The sequence below is a fragment of the Peromyscus maniculatus genome, chromosome 4, assembly GCF_049852395.1.
Source record: "Peromyscus maniculatus bairdii isolate BWxNUB_F1_BW_parent chromosome 4, HU_Pman_BW_mat_3.1, whole genome shotgun sequence".
Classification (NCBI taxonomy): Eukaryota; Metazoa; Chordata; class Mammalia; order Rodentia; family Cricetidae; genus Peromyscus; species Peromyscus maniculatus.
In genome coordinates this window covers 5374835-5391119 of record NC_134855.1, presented here as the reverse complement: position 1 = coordinate 5391119, position 16285 = coordinate 5374835, and the positions used below count along the sequence as shown (strand labels likewise).

General features: G+C 42.1%; 1 protein-coding gene across 9 annotated transcripts in view; it reads right to left on the bottom strand.

Annotated features, from left to right (window-relative positions):
- The window catches only part of Gapvd1 (GTPase activating protein and VPS9 domains 1), a 73043-nt gene that overhangs the window by 42737 nt on the left and 14021 nt on the right, over window positions 1-16285 (bottom strand). For 5 of the 9 annotated variants that reach the window (XM_076568823.1, XM_076568821.1, XM_076568822.1 and 2 more), the window contains exons 2-7: window positions 10104-10321; window positions 7835-8678; window positions 5248-5334; window positions 3259-3393; window positions 2929-3118; window positions 568-648 (exon numbers count right to left, since the gene is read on the bottom strand). In XM_076568823.1, the coding sequence (XP_076424938.1) occupies window positions 568-648; window positions 2929-3118; window positions 3259-3393; window positions 5248-5334; window positions 7835-8678; window positions 10104-10288 (1522 nt within the window). In that variant the 5' untranslated portion in view covers window positions 10289-10321. The remainder of the gene's footprint in view (window positions 1-567; window positions 649-2928; window positions 3119-3258; window positions 3394-5247; window positions 5335-7834; window positions 8679-10103; window positions 10322-16285) is intronic. The other 4 variants (XM_076568825.1, XM_076568829.1, XM_076568827.1 and 1 more) reach the window with 1 other exon arrangement.

Here is a 16285-nt window from a genome sequence, read left to right as displayed (position 1 = left end):
GACAAGCACACTCCACTGAGCTATCCCAGGCTTCATCCTATACATCCTCTAAGAAATTTTGAACACTGAAACATCCAATTCTTGTAACAAAGTGACCTAGTCTTCCAGGAGAAGTTTAACCTTTCCCTCACAGAGCAATCAAACTCAATACACTGTATGAAGTGGAAATGCTCTGATGGTACAATGCAGTGAAGACAGACAGAGGCAGAGGTGGAGACATCCTCACTTCACAAAGCTGTATGCGTTCTTCATCACTTTTATTCTGAAGTCAGTTAATACCCAAAAACCTAAGACAGGCCCGCCACATCGTCTACTGAACTGTGAACTAAGACAGGCCCGCCACGTCTTTCTACGCCCCACCATCTTCTACTGAACTATGAACTTACAATTAACCTCATGAGCAGCTCTATGATCTTAGCCAACTTGAAAATTATAATTTATAAAAATGCAAGTGATCAGCTTTCACGTACAACTTAATAGAAAGCAAGAGCAGCATGCACACCGAGCACGTCTGTGAACATTCTAAAGCACGATTATGGAAGAAAAGGAGAGCAGCCCGTTACCCACCAAATGGGGTCACTAGAGGAATATGGGCAGTAAGATTGGTGGCTGAGGAATCCCAGGCAGTGATGGCTGCTAACTGTTGTCCTGGGTTGCAGAAACATTAAATAGAAAGAAAATCAACCTCTGGACACTGGAAACACTGTTTAAAATTTAAAACATAAAATTAAATGCAATGCCAAGGTCACAGGACCAAACAGAACACTGGGCAAACATTGGAAATCTACTCCCCACTAAACCCATCTTTAATAGCATTTTCAAGTGACAGAAAATGAAAAAAAAAAAATTCTGTACAACAGTGAACAATGGGGGCAGGGGTGGTTATCCCTACCCAAAATAGTGTTTTTTCATGTTATTAAAGTATAAACAGTCCACAATATTAAAAATCATTAAACATAAAACATTTTTTTTCATCAAAAGAAAAATTCATTTGAGACAGGGTCTCACTATATAGTTCTGGCTCCCTCTGCCTCCCAAGTGCTGGGATTACAGGTATGCACCACCACCATCTGACTAGAAACTTATTTTAAAAATTTCGTGCTGTCATCAGTGAGCTGGACATTCATTTAGCTACATAGGAATGATCTCATTCTCAGTTTAAGTTGTTTTATTCAAAATAAGCTGTCCGTCTGTCTGTTTAAGACGTGTTCCCACCTTGCAGCCAGCCTTGGTTGGCCTGGAACTTCTCTTGTGAGCTAGACCAACCTTGGGCATGAAGTGACCCTCTGCGGTCTTGGTATTTCAGGTATGAACCACCAATCATGACTCAAATGATATTTATTTATTTTTGAGACAGTCTCACTATGCTGCACTGGCCGCCCTGGAAGTCACTAGATATACTAGGTTAGTCTTGAACACACAGAGATCAGCCTTTTCCCACCTCCTAGATGCTGAGATTAAAAGCATGCACAAAGCCGGGCAGCAGCGGTGGCACATGCTTTTAATCCCAGCACTTGGGAGGCAGAGGCAGGTGAATTTCTGTGAGTTCAAGGCCAGCCTGGTTTATAAAGTGAGTTCCAGGATAGGCTCCAAAGGCTACACAGAGAAACCCTCTCTTGGAGAAAACAAAACAAAACAAAACACCATGCACAATTAGGCCAGGTTTCAAGTATGATTTTTAAAAATATTTTATTGCTTAAAAAAAAGATTCCTGCCGGGCGGTGGTGGCGCACGCCTTTAATCCCAGCACTCGGGAGGCAGAGCCAGGCGGATCTCTGTGAGTTCGAGGCCAGCCTGGGCTACCAAGTGAGCTCCAGGAAAGGCGCAAAGCTACGCAGAGAAACCCTGTCTCAAAAAACCAAAAAAAAAAAAAAAAAAAAAAAAAGATTCCTGATGATATAAAGCCATATTATATTTTGGGGGGGTTTTGTTTTGTTTTGTTTCGTTTTAAGATTGACCTACTTATTATGTTTACAGTGTTCTGTCTGCATGTACGCCTACACGCCAGAAAAGGGCACCAGATCTCATTGTAGATGGTTGTGAGCCACCATGTGGGTGCTGGGAATTGAACTCTTAACCTCTGAGCCATCTCTCCAGCCCAAATCCATATTATGTTAAATGAGAAAACATTGATTTTAAAAAACTGTGTTCATTTAAAAAAATCAGTTAACAGAAGTTACAATGAAACCCTCTTCTTTAAGATGTGCACAGGTGAGCTGGGGTATGGCTCCATGGCTGGTACTTGCCTGGCATGTGCAAAGCCCTGGGCTCAGTCCCTGTCTAGACCGCCAAAAAAAGGAAGAAGTATGGACTGTAAAGCTGACCCAAGTTGACTAGGTCTTACTGAGTCCTTGTCAGTAAGCAGGTGCTGGAACACTGTCCCCTGAACCTACTGTCCCTCTCTGCTTCTCGGTTCCGACCCCCACCCACTCCTCAACAGAGTGCAGGCTTCACGCTTCCTTCTGCACCTGAGTCATGGCCCATGACCCACATGCTTCTCTCCATGGACACTTAGTAGGAAGAGCACTGTCTCTTGTTCTCCCTGACTGCCTAGGAGGAACTAACCTGAGGATATCAGGGCCCATATTATTGTTCTGTGTACCCACGGCGGGCGTCTGATATAATGCTTCAGGTACAACCCCGTGACCATGACTGGATGTTTGTGTGGATTAAATGAAAAAAGACTTAGTGCCTGCTCCAGGCTACGTGCTCAACTTTTGCATGTGTGTACACAGATAACACATACTGAGTGAGTGAGGCCTATGCATATGTATGAAGGCCCTGTGCCGGCACTCAGTCTACGCAGTGCTGGAGGCTGAGCCCAGGGCTTCATGCAAACTAGGTAAATACTCTACTGACTGGCTACACCCCAACTTTGAAGAAAAAATGAATTTAAAGCAAAGCTCCAACATGGAAAGTTCTCATTACCTATAGGTAATCGGTTCTTTTTATTGGCTGGAGTGGTTGCTGGAGACATCTGGGGAGTGCTGTAGGGAGTCATGTCTAGACTGCTGCTCTTCCCTGGCCTGGCCTGAGGCAGGTTTGCCAACAAATTGTCAAGAGCCATTCTATCTTCTTTCAGTTCATCTCCAGACATCACACTCTTCATGAAGTTCACCTGGAAGGAAAGGACCTGATCTAGTAAAATTAATTTTTTAGAAATAAAACATACTTCTTTCAGGATGTATTCATCTGTGTGACCTGCCAACGCATGGCTAAAAGAATTTCAAAAAACTAAATTCAAGCTGATGCCGTTACCAGAGTAATAAGCTGACTGTAACTTATATACACCACAGTTCTGCTCAAGCCTTCCAGAAGATTGACGGAGGACATCGGCGGAGTCTCCACGGCCCGGCCCCCAATAACAACATCAAGGAAAGCAGCAACGCAGCCCTGTGGAGACAGCAAGAGATCAAAGTCTCCCGTCAAAAGATGAGAACACTGGTCTGACCAAGGTGGACAAGCATGAAGAAAAGTTAGTTTCATGAAAATTATTTTAAACCCAGCATTTTAAAAACTGCAACTCTTTATGTGGTGATACAGAGTAAGCTCAAGAAAAACAAAGCAGATGTAATCTACAGCCAACAGTCCTGAAAAGGCAGGGAGGGTGTGGAGGGGTCCTGAGAATCTGCCAGTACACACAGACTCTGGAAGGAAACACAGAAGACTGGTCCTGAGAACTTCCTGGAGTGGAAGTGAAGGGGAGAGGTGAGGGCTATGGGGAACGGCACAGAACATGTTTTTATCTTATTTGTGTTTTCCTTTAAATGTTTTCATGTGTTTATTTGGGGTGGTGGTGGAATGAGTGTTCATGGTGCACACGTGGAGATCAGAAGACAACCTGAGGAGCCAGTTCTCTCCTCCTGTAGGTCCCAAGGATAAAACTGAGGCCATCAGGCTTGGTGTCAAGTGCCTTTACCCACTAAGCCATTTGCTGGCCCTGTTTCTTGGGTATTTTTTTGGGGGGTGGGGTTGTTGTTTTGTTTTGCTTTGTTTTTCCAGACAGGGTTTTTCTATGTAGCCCTGGCTGTCCTGAACTCCTTCTGTAGACTAGGCTGGCCTCAACCTCAGAGATCAACCTGCCTCTCTCTCCTTCCTGAGTGCTAGGATTAAGGGTATGCATCAATACCACCCAGCTGTTTCTTGGATTTTTTTATTGTTGTTATTTTTATTGTTTTTTGAGGGGAAAAAGATCCTACTCTGTGGCTTTGGCTGACCTGGTACTTACCATGGTGTCTAGGCTGGCCTCAAACCAGAGTGATTTTCCTGCCTCCACCCCCCAGGTACTAGGATTATAGTATGTACTGCTATACTCAGCAGAGTATTTGACTTTTTCTATTTTGTATTCATTTGTTTTTAAGATTCTGATTTTTATTTATGTGCATGTGTATTCACACATATCTGAGCATATGTGTGCTGGTGACTGCAAAGGTAAAAGATGAGGCTGCAGGATCCCCTGGGGACTGAAATTACAGGTGGTTGTGAGCCACACAAGGTGGATGCAGAGAACTAAACTCCTGTCCTCTCAAAGAACAGCAAGCACTCTTAATTTCTGAGCCATCTCCCCAGCTCCAACATTTGAGTTTTAAACCAAGTTGAATTGATAGCCTACCCAAAATCTAATGAAATACTTATTTTGCTCAATTAACTGAACAATGCCATAAATGAAGAACCTTTAAAATTATTTAATTACTGCTGACTGTTAAATTAGTAACAAATTACTTAAAAACAAACTTTTTAAAAATAATCTAGTGGGTCTTGATTCTTATTCCAATCAATATTTATAAGACAGTTTAATCATTAGAGAAATCTTCCTAAATTTAACTGCTGCTGATACAATATTGTTAACTAATTTTAAAAGCAAATGATTGAATTATTTAACTTTCATATCACCTAAAGGCAAGTTTAATAAAGAGAATAGTTAAGTTGACTAGTACTTTGCCAGAATTTTTTACAAATTATATTTTATACTGTCTTTTCTTTCTAAATTGCTCTGGATGGCCTGGAACTCCTGTGTGGACCAGGCTGGCCTGAGAAGCACAGTAATCAGCTGCCCTTGCTTCCTGAGTGCAGGGATTAAAGTACCAAGTAAGGTGTTTGTTTGCAATATGAAGACTCACACTATTGTCTAAACTAACCTTGAACTCAAGGCAATCCTCCTAGGGCCTCAGCTGAGATTACAGGTCCACACCTGGACACCTAACAGTTTACAAACAGTATTTCACATAACACAACATTCATTCCTACTTTGTCAAATTTTCCAAGGCTATTTTTGGTCCGGGGATCTCCTTCTTCAGTGCCAGTCATTGCTAACTGTTGCAAAAGGCGGCCAACCTGCAAACAAAAGCATTGATAAGCACATGTGGGCTGCACACACCAACACTGGGCTATGAAGCAGGTCCGTTCTAGTCTAAGTATCTGGCTCATAATAATATTCACCTTCATCTGATCAGGCAAACAAAATAACTTTCCCAATAAAATGTACATCTTGTCTGTGTCAGCTTTTGCTATTTTCAGATTACTATTTTCAGAGGTAGAGGAAGTAGAAAATTTTGCTGTAATTTCTCGTTAACACATGACAGGAACATTAGGAAATTGAAAGTACAGTATATTTATTTCTGATACTGTACTTTTTGTGTACTTAAAACCATTTTAAACTATCCAGGTGATGGCACACACCTTTAACCCCAGCACTCAGGAGGCAGAGGCAGGCAGATCTCTGAGTTCAAGGCCAGCCTGCTCTACAGAGTGAGTTCCAGGACAGCCAGGGTTACACACAAAGAAACCCAGTCTCCAGAAAAAAAAAAAAAAAAAAAAAAAAAAAAACTATTATTATTATTATATGTGAATGCATTATTGGGGGCAGGGGAGTACATGCATGAAACAGTGCATGTGGAGGTTAGGAGACAACTTTTGGGAGTTGGCTCTCTCCTTCTATTATATGTTTCAGAGATGGAATTCAAGTTGTTAGGCTTATACACCGTTTTTTACACCTGGAACCACCTTGTGAGCCTGAGAAAATTTTTAAATAATCTGCAAAGGCTAACCCATGCAATGAATGACTTCAAGGCTAATACAAAGTACTTTTCCCCTTACAAGTCCATGAAGAACTCAGGGTTAAGCATTCTCTTTATTGTTTTTTGTTGGTTTTTGAAATAGGGTCTATATATCCCTGGCTGGCCTGGAACTCTCTTTTTGACCAGGCTGGCCTCCAACTCACAGGGATCTGCCTGCCTCTGCCTTCCAAGTGTTGGGATTAAAGGTGTGTGCCATCATGCAGGCAAGAATGATTTTTTTTTTAATGTGTGTGTGTTTAAGTATAAGCCACATGTGTGTGCCTGCCCATGGAAACCAGAGAAGGTGTTAGATCCCCTGGAACTGGAGTTACAGGAGGTAGTGGGCTGCCTGATATGGGCACTGGGAAGTAAACTCAGCTCCTCTAGAAGAGGAACAAACACTTTTACCCAGAGAGCCTCTCCTGCCCTAACCAATAATTTTTTTTTAGAGGCTTATCGAGTCCCCATGGTGGCACACACCTCTAATCCCAGTACTCAGGAGGCAGAGCCAGGTGGATCTCTGTGAGTTCGAGGTCAGTCTGGTCTACAGAGCGAGATCCAGGACAGGCACCAAAACTACACAGAGAAACCCTGTCTCAAAAAAAAAAAAAAAAAAAGACTGGGCACCCTGGTGAGATGGCTCTGCAGTTAAGACCAGTGGCTACTCTTCCAGAGAACCCAAATTCAATTACCAGCCCCTGCTTGGCAGGTGAACAGCTGTCTCTAACTCCAGTTCCAGGGGATCCAATGTTCTCTTTTGTCGACACTATGAAGATATACATGCAGGCAAAATCCCCCCCTCCACATACACACAATAAATTAAATAAATCAATAATTAAAATAAATAATAAGACTTTGGGTAAAACACCCACACACACATAAAATAATTAGGTAAAAAAATTAGAAGAAATAGTAAGACTTCATGTAAAACACCCTACATGTAAAATAAATTAATAAATAATTAAGACTTCAGGTGTGACTTAGCAGCAGAACATGGGCTTAGCATTGTGAGACTCTGGGTTCCTCTATGGCATGTACATGGAGGCCACAGGACAACTTTCAGTAGCTGCTTCTCTTCTACTCACATGAGTTTCAGGGACTGAACTCAAGTTACCAGGTTCCTCAGCAAGGACTTTTACCCGATGAGCCATCTCCTTAGCCCAAAACTCAGATTTTTAGGAGGGTCCCTTACTACATATATGTAACATCTTCAAAGAGTGGTGTCTACTGTCAAACACACGAACATTTCTGCAGAAAGGCCTGAAGTTCACTAGGGCTCCAAAGAATACTAACTGTAAGTAGCCTCCTGTTTGGCTCCAGTTTCCAGTTTTGTCCAGTACAAAGGACATCTCAGTTCCTAACCAATCTGGACTCTGAAATTACAGGAAAGGGATGATGAGCTTGTCCTAGAAAACCTAGCCAACTCTATCTCCAAGAGTTCAAGGATTCCACTGAAAACCAATGCAATGTTTTATCACTATAATATCTCAAAATCCTAATATAATTGCTTTTTTTTTTTTCATGAGAAGTGACTATTTAGGACAACTTTCAGAAAAGTGATGATAGCCAGGAGTTGGTGGCGCACCCCTTTAATCCCAGCACTCACTCTACAGAGTGAGCTCCAGGACAGCCAGGGCTACACAGAGAAACCCTGTCTCAAAAAAAGAGAAAGAAATGGTAAGAATATATGAACAATGGCATCATTTTGTTCCCACTCCATTCTATAACAATCAGCTTATCTTACACTAAACGTGGCATTAATAATCACAAAAGCACACCTGCATCAGGTTAAATCTGGCCACCTCATTGATAGGAGCATCAGATATTATTCCATACTGCTCCGGATTGACAACTGCAGGACAGATGAAGCAAGCCAACAGAAGGTCGGTGCACATGGCTCTGACCTCCCCAACCTCCAGTCTGTCCACACAAGACAGAGTTTTGTACATCTGTGACACAATCCACCTCAGACTATGCGGAAAGCAGTACGTGTTCTGTTTGAGATAACCAATAAATTTGTTCACCAAAGCCACCAGTTTGGCCTCATTGGAATCTACCATTTCTTGAACCTTTTGCCTGAATCTGTCTGAGCCTTTCTCTCCAAAGAGTTTTTCCTGCTGAGCTGGGGAGAATCTCTCAGTTAGCTTGTTGGGGTCTGTTTCCAGATGGTCTTCATCTTCCACAAGGAGCTGCATGATGGGCTCATGTAAAGTAGCTGTAAGGAAAAGTTTGGCAGAAAACAGTCCTTCAGAAAAGAGTTTAAATAAGATGCTGAAGGCACAAGTTCCTCTCCTCAAAAGCCGCCTGGGGTTGTCACTTTCCTTCAGTTCAAATTCAATCAGGTATCGTAACACCTGAAGGAGGTAGCTCTCATCTTCCTGCATAATACAGTTGCCATACAAGGAGGTAAACACTGTGTGGATGACGCTCTGGGTGCTCTCCTGATTCAGTTTTTCTCCAGCAACCAAAGAGGATGCAATAAGACGAGGATTTTCTCTTAACCGACTCAAGAACTCTCCATAGGCCGTTTCCTGAAATCCCAGTTGCTTATATCCATCAACAAACTGTGTATCTTCCAAAATCTTGGCATGCTGGCAACACTCAGCAGGGGAAGCTTCAGCACTGGAAAACATTAGCACACACATTAGCAAAATAATACTAGTAACAACAACAACACAATACAGGCACTATATTGAAATGAATAAATCTGAGTTCATTATTGTGCCACAATGAAATCTCTTTGAGAATGACATGGAAATGAGTAAGACACACCAAAAAGTAAAGAGAAAGCCAACCTTTTCATATTAAATCAAATTTATTGCAGTGTCAATTTATAGATACTAATGTTGTCCAGAGTGACCCTCGATAGATTAAATTTTCAATTTTGCTATAGCTCCAAAACTGCTTATTTACTGCTACAGACGTTCACAACTATCAACTACTAAAAACCATCAGGACGGGAGGGGGGGTGGCTCAGTTAGGAGAGTGCTTGCTGCCATGCGCACGGCCCTGGGTCTGAGCTACAACAGGCAGGGCTTGTGCACACACGGCCTGCCTTCCCGTCAATGCCTCCCTGGCAAGGCCACAAAGTGCTGTAATTCTGAACGCCTTTCCAGACGTTTGTAAATACAGTCCCACAGAATACATCCTTTTTATCTGACTACTTTCATCCCCATTACACTAACACTGTTACAGTTAAAAACTGCTTCTTGAACAACACAACAAGCTCCAGGCACACGAGTGGCACACAGATAACATATGTGGACTAAACAACTCATACACGAGTGGCATACAGATAACATATGTGGACTAAACAACTCATACACATACACATAAAATAAAATTTAAAAATACAAAAAACATTTTTCTTTAAGAAAGATAGCCAAGCAGTAGTGACCCACGCCTCAAATCTCAGCACTCGGGAGGCAGAGGCAGGCGGATCTCTGTGAGTTCGAGGCCAGCCTGGTCTAAAAAACGAGTTCTAGGACAGGCTCCAAAGCTACACAGAAAAACCCTGTCTCGAAAAAAAAAAAAAAAAAAAAAAAAAAAAAAAAAACACAAAAAAAAAGAAGATATATAATTCCAAAGCATGGATAATAACACAAAATTTACTCTCTGTAACAATAAAATGTTATAAATGTAAAGACACAAAACTAGTGTGGTATAAAATGTTAATCCTTGCCGGGCGTTGGTGGCGCACGCCTTTAATCCCAGCACTCGGGAGGCAGAGCCAGGCGGATCTCTGTGAGTTCGAGGCCAGCCTGGGCTACCAAGTGAGCTCCAGGAAAGGCGCAAAGCTACACAGAGAAACCCTGTCTCGAAAAACCAAAAAAAAAAAAAAAAAAAAAAAAAAAAATGTTAATCCTTAAATTATAATTTTCTATATCACTGTTTAAGCTAATTAGTAAACAAAATAAACTATATACTTTATAAGCAAAGACTCACCTACTATTGATTTAAAACCATGCACTTGAGAGATTCATTTAGTTATAGTTGTAGTATAACTAAGTGTTCACAAAATGCATGACCTAAAAATTTTGACTTTACCTGGTTATAATAAGCCGATCCAAATTAATCCTCTGTTGCTTTGCAATCCATGCCGTTCGATACAGCTTTTCAGCTGTCTTCAGCACATCTGCGTTTAGCCTCTGAATGAGCTGTTTCTCAGAGCTCACATACAAACGCTCCTGTTTGAGGTGGTGGGCCAGAGTGTGGATATCTAGCTTCACCATCTTTGAATTCGGAAAAGGTACAAAGGCTGATCACTAATAAAAAAGACAAAATTCAAAAGTTTATGTCATACAAGTTACTTTCTAAAAATCAAAACTTTGATTATGGGGTCTGGAGAGGTGGCTCAGTGGTTAAGAGCACTGGCTGCTCTTCCAGAGGACCAGGGTTCGATTACTAGCACCCATGTGGCAGCTCACACCTATCTATTTGTAACTCCAGTTTCAGGGGGACCTTACAGCCTCATACAAACATACACCAATGCACATAAAATTAAAATAAATTAAATCATAGTAAGAAAGAGTATGTCTTTAAATAAGACTTTAATTATATTTGGTACAACACTGGCTCTAATTTAAAAATAATCCCAGCATGTATCAGTCATGGAGTCACCCTTGACTACTTTCACATAGCAATACACCTGATGATAATTAAATAATAATAAATAAGATGAAATAATCTGATTACTTTTCCTACTTCCACTGGGAATCTACCATCACCTCAACCTAAAGAAAGCCTATGACTAGCTGATTTCCTTGCTCCCTATTTTGAATTCCCAAAGTCTGCTCTCCCGGTAACACTGAGTGTACCTTAAAGTCACGTCATTTTATTCCTTGACTAGAAACTGTACCAAGACTTTACCTTCTACTTAGAATGAAATCTAAAGTCCTGCATGGTCTTCCCTAGCTACATCTTTGACCCTCCAGGCCCCCAGCTAGCATTTACCACAGATACCAACCAACTTGTTTGTTAACCATCCTTACTGGGTGGCTTGTCTAATTTGTTCACTGCTCTAATCTCAGGTCTGGATGAGGGCCCAGTTCACAGTAGTAACTGAATAAATATTTGCCAAAGATATGAAATCAAACAATTCTTACTTACCTAATAACTAAACAGATACAAATAGCATACATATTTTAAATCATTATTATTTTTTTAATTTTTTTTTTAAATCGTTATTATTAAAGCTATACCTTTGCTGGGCGTTGGTGGCGCACGCCTTTAATCCCAGCACTCGGGAGGCAGAGCCAGGCGGATCTCTGTGAGTTCGAGGCCACCCTGGGCTACCAAGTGAGTTCCAGGAAAGGCGCAAAGCTACACAGAGAAACCCTGTCTTGAAAAACCAAAAAAAAAAAAAAAAAAAAAAAAAAAAAAAAAAAAAAGCTATACCTTTGAACTGCCAGACCACAAATGTTTTATATTAACAAAAGAAATATCTATATTTAAGATAACAAAACAAGTCAGTGGTGGTGGTGCATGCCCTTAATCCCAGCACTCAGGAGGCAGAGGCAGGAGGATCTCTGAGTTTGAGGCCAGCCTGGTCTACAGAGCAAGTTCCAAGGTTACAGAGAAACCCTGTCTCGAAAAAAAACCAAACAAACAAATCCCAAAATTGAAGAGCATTACTGTGAACTAAGGAATGTAGCTCAGTGGTGGAGAACCAACTACACAGCCTGCTGGAGGCACTGGCTCCAATCCTTCACTACAAACCCAAAGTGACAACTAAGGAATGAGTGAAGGGTTTGTTTTGTTTGTCTTTGGTTTTTCCCTAGCTGTCCTGGAACTCTCTCTGTACACCAGGCTGGCTTCAATCTCCTAGAGCTCTGCCTGCCTCTGCCTCCCCGAGTGCTGAGATTAAAGGTGTGCACCACCATCTCCCAGCATGCATGCATGTGTGCATTTATTTACTTAGTTAGTATGTATGTATTTATTTATGGTTATTTAGGCTTTTTAATGCCAAGAACTGTCCTAGTTTTTCCTCACTGTCACCTCACAATGGAGTGACAGGTGAGCTCTCATCCTCGTTTGACAGTTCAGTAAAGTGTTGAACTCAGTGCTGTAGGAGTCAGGTCTGTCTGACTCCAGAGAAGCACCATTCAACCACCTAATCTAAACATTTTGTCAGTCGTGTCTACTTTGATTTCTAGTAGTGGTAAGGAGGTTTTGTTTAAATATTATTTGACTTCCAGCAACATCTACTTAGTTTAAATTCAAACTGAAACACCACATAAACTGGGAAGGCTGTAAAGAAAATAACGTCTTTGCACACTGTTGATGGAAATTTAATTTTGTGTCACCACTATGGACACCAACAATATTATTCTCCAAAATTTAAAAGAGAACGACCTCCTGATCCAGCAGTCCCACTACTGGTTATCTAACAAGAGGAAACGGAATCATATGTGAAAAACACAGCTGCACCTTCCTCTTTATTGCAGCATTTCACAACAGCCACTATCTGGAATCAATCTAAGTGCCCCAATAATAGACAAGTGAGCAAAATTAATACATAAAAAATTAGAGAGATAGTTCTCTCATGGGGGTTCCAGGTATCCAACTCAAGTCATCAGGCCTGGAAGCAGGCAGCTTTACCCTCTGAGGCAACCTCTTGTTAGCCCTAAAGACATGATCTTAGAGACTTTTGATGGGGGGGGGTGTTGTTGAGACAGAGTTTCTCTGTGTAATTTCTCTGTGCAGACCGTCCTGGAACTCACTCGGTAGTCCAGGCTGGCCTCAAACTTACAGAGACCTGCTTAATCTCTGAGATTATAGTCATGTGCCACCACCGCCCAGCTTTAGAGACCATTTTAATAAGCATAGGCCACAGGCAAACTTGCCAAGCATTTTACTTTTTACAATTAAACATTTTACTGTTTACAAATAAACAGAATTACAAGCTTTCCTTTCTATAATAAACTGGTCAGAATGTCATAAAAAATCTGACCATGGCTTACTGTGTAAAACAAAATTTTAAGAACTATTATTGGGACTAAGGAGTATAGCTCGTGTGTGTGTGTGTGTGTGTGTGTGTGTGTGTGTGTGTAATATTATTTGGCATACATAGTATATATAGTAGGTATAAATGGAATATTATTTGGCCATAAAAAGAAAAGGGGAGGAAATCCTTACATGTGGAACATGGATGGAACTAAGATCACTCTGTTAAAGGAATAAGGCAGGCCCAGGAAAACCAAGTACTGCATGAACTCACTCACATGCAGACTCACATGCATGACCTCATAGAAGCAGAATGGTACACACACACACACATAGTATATGCTACCCATTCATATTAAATCAGATTCTGATGCTAATTTAAGCTTCTCAACTCGCACAGTAGAAACATTACTTAGAGCAGCTAGGGTGACACAGGCTGTTTCATCATCACCCCACAGTGGTGTGCAGCAGTGACAGGCCACCTATGGCTTGCAAATCAGGGTAGCCCGCTGTCTGTCTGTATCCCTAAAGGTTGGTTTGGGGGTTTTGTTTTTGAGGTTTGTTTTAAATAACTAAGTTTGTTCTTTAACAATTTTATACAATGCAATAATCACTCTTTCCTACCCCTATTAGCCTCCCCACCAGTCCCTCTGTCAGATTCATGATTTGATTTTATGACCCATTTAATTTAATAAAGGTTTTCAAAATTTATTTGTGACTGGCATGCTGCACATGGTGGCACATAATCCTAGCACTTAGGAGGTAGAGGCAGGTAAGTTCAAGGCCAGCTGGTCTACATAGAGTATCCCAGGTCAGCCAATTAGGGAAACATAATCTCAAATTATTATTACTATTCTTGTATACAGGTGGATGGCACATGCCACAGCGCCCTAGAAGGGTGACAAATCTGTAGTTAGTTCTTTCCTCTCACCTCTATGGGGTTTCAAAGATCGGACTCAGGCTGACAGGTTGGCAAGGCAAGCAGCTTCCCCTAGAGCCACCTCCTCAGCCTCAGACTTGTAAAACCCTTCAAGATTGACTTCTAACTCTGTGTGCATGTGTATGTGTTGAGTGTGTGCATGTGAGCGCAGGTACCCACAGAGGCCAGAAGAAGGCAGTGGATCTCCTGCAGCTGGAGTCACAGGTGGTTGTTAACCACCCGACATGGTGGTGGGAATCAAACTCAGATCTTGTGCAAGAACAGCACATTGAGTCATTTCCAGCCCCTTAGTGAAAATTGCTGGATCATACATAGCTCTGCCCATCTAGTCATGTTGTCTGTGACTGTTCTCATGGTAGAAATGCAGGAGGAACAGCAGCCAGTCTGCTACAGCCCATTTGGCCTCCACAGAAAAAGGCTGCCAACCTCTAATAAGCAAGTTTATCTCCTCTACAGAGGAGTATGGAGCAGGAGCATAACCTGAGAAGGTACAATTTTTGAGCCAAAAATACATTAGAAGTTCCAAGGAGAATACATGTAGTACAAGTGTCAACAGCTAACAGGACATAGTGACACACAATTGTAATCCCAGCACTTGGGAGGTGAAAGTAGGAAGATCAAAAATAATACAAGCTTGAGAGAGAGAGAGAGAGAGAGAACATGAAACCACATCCAACTTATTATCTAATATAGAGGATACTTTAGTCAATAAAGCAGAGAGGAAACTAAAACTGGAGTAGATCTGAGGAATTTAAGACTGGCCTCTTACCCATCATGGTGAGATAACCTTTAAGCCCTGCACTCAGAAGACGGGGCAGGCTAATCTCTATGAGTTTGAAGCCAGCCAGGACTACAAAGTAAGTTCAAGGCCAGCCAGGACCCTGTCTGAAAAACAAACACAAAAAACCATGATGATCTCTGATACCTACTGTCATGTGACCTGTGACTAGCCACTAAATTTAAGAACAATGTCCTAGGGTTGGAGAGATGGCTCAGAGGTTAAGAGCACTGCCTGTTCTTCCAGAGGTCCTGAGTTCAATTCCCAGCAACCACATGGTGGCTCACAACCATCTATAATGAGATCTGGTGCCCTCTTCTGGCATACAGGAATGAGAAGATGAGGCAGCTTAGGGCGACGGCTGCACGATGCGGCTTGATCCTCAGCAATGAGAGAGAAATTAAGCACACAAGAGTTGTCTAATAGGATTTTTGGTAAGGCATTTTAAGTGTGTGAATGGAGGGGGACAGAGCTGGCCATGCAAGCAAGGCAAGGCACAAGTTGGAGACCAGGCTGTAGTTGGCCCAAACTCAGAGACCCGCCTGCTTCTACCTCCCCAGGCTGGAAAAAGCCAGCTTCTATGTTAACTTTCACCCAACAGCAAACCTTATCTTAAGCTAGCAGAAGTATTGGTTGAGTCAGAGCATGGTGGCACAAGCCAGCAATCCCAGCATTCAGGAGGCTGAAGCCGATGAATCCTGAGTTTGAAACCAGCCTGGGCTATAAAAACCCTATTTGAAGTAACCAAGGTCTTGGCTAGGGGTGCACCTGTCTGGGTTCAGTCCCCAGCAATGAACATATATAAAAGGTAGTGGCCTGGGCTAGAAAAGTGGCTCAGCATTTGAGAGCACTTGTTACTCTTGCAGAGGATCCTGGTTTGAGTCCTAGAACCCACAAGTTATAACCATGTAACTCCAGTCCCGGGGAATCCAACTCCCTTTTTTGATCTCCAAGGGCACCAGACATGCACATGATGCTCAGACACACATGCAGCAAAATATCCACACACATAAGGAGGGAAAAAGGCAGTAGCCAATGGCTTATAGTTGTAATCCTTCCCAGCACTTGGGAGGCTGACAGATAAAGAGTTGCTACCATTCAAGGCCACCCTGGGCTACACAGTGAGTTAGACCAGACTGGGCTATAGCGTGACAATGTGTCTACCTGGAGAGTGACAGAGACATGAAGTAGAACAGTTGTGGTGGAGCAGTTCCAGCTGACTGGCGGTAGTAAGTACGTAGGTGCTTAGGAACTACAAAGAGTAGTACCTACCACAGTTCAAGCTTGCACTCTGCATCAGCTGGTGCCTAAAGCCTCCGATTTAATATGAAATACTATGACTTCTTGTTTTGTTTTAGTTTTGGCACTGGAAGCTGGACCGACAGCCCAATGCATGCTAAGCATGTGCTCTACCAATACTTCCACTCCAGAAGGTAAGTAATCTTTCTCCTTAACTGTTATACATTTACTTACTTGAGTGAGTGAGTGTCATGGAACACATGTGCAAATCAGAAGTCAGAGGATAGCCTCTGGGAGTCTGTGCTCTCCCTATACCATGTGGGTCCT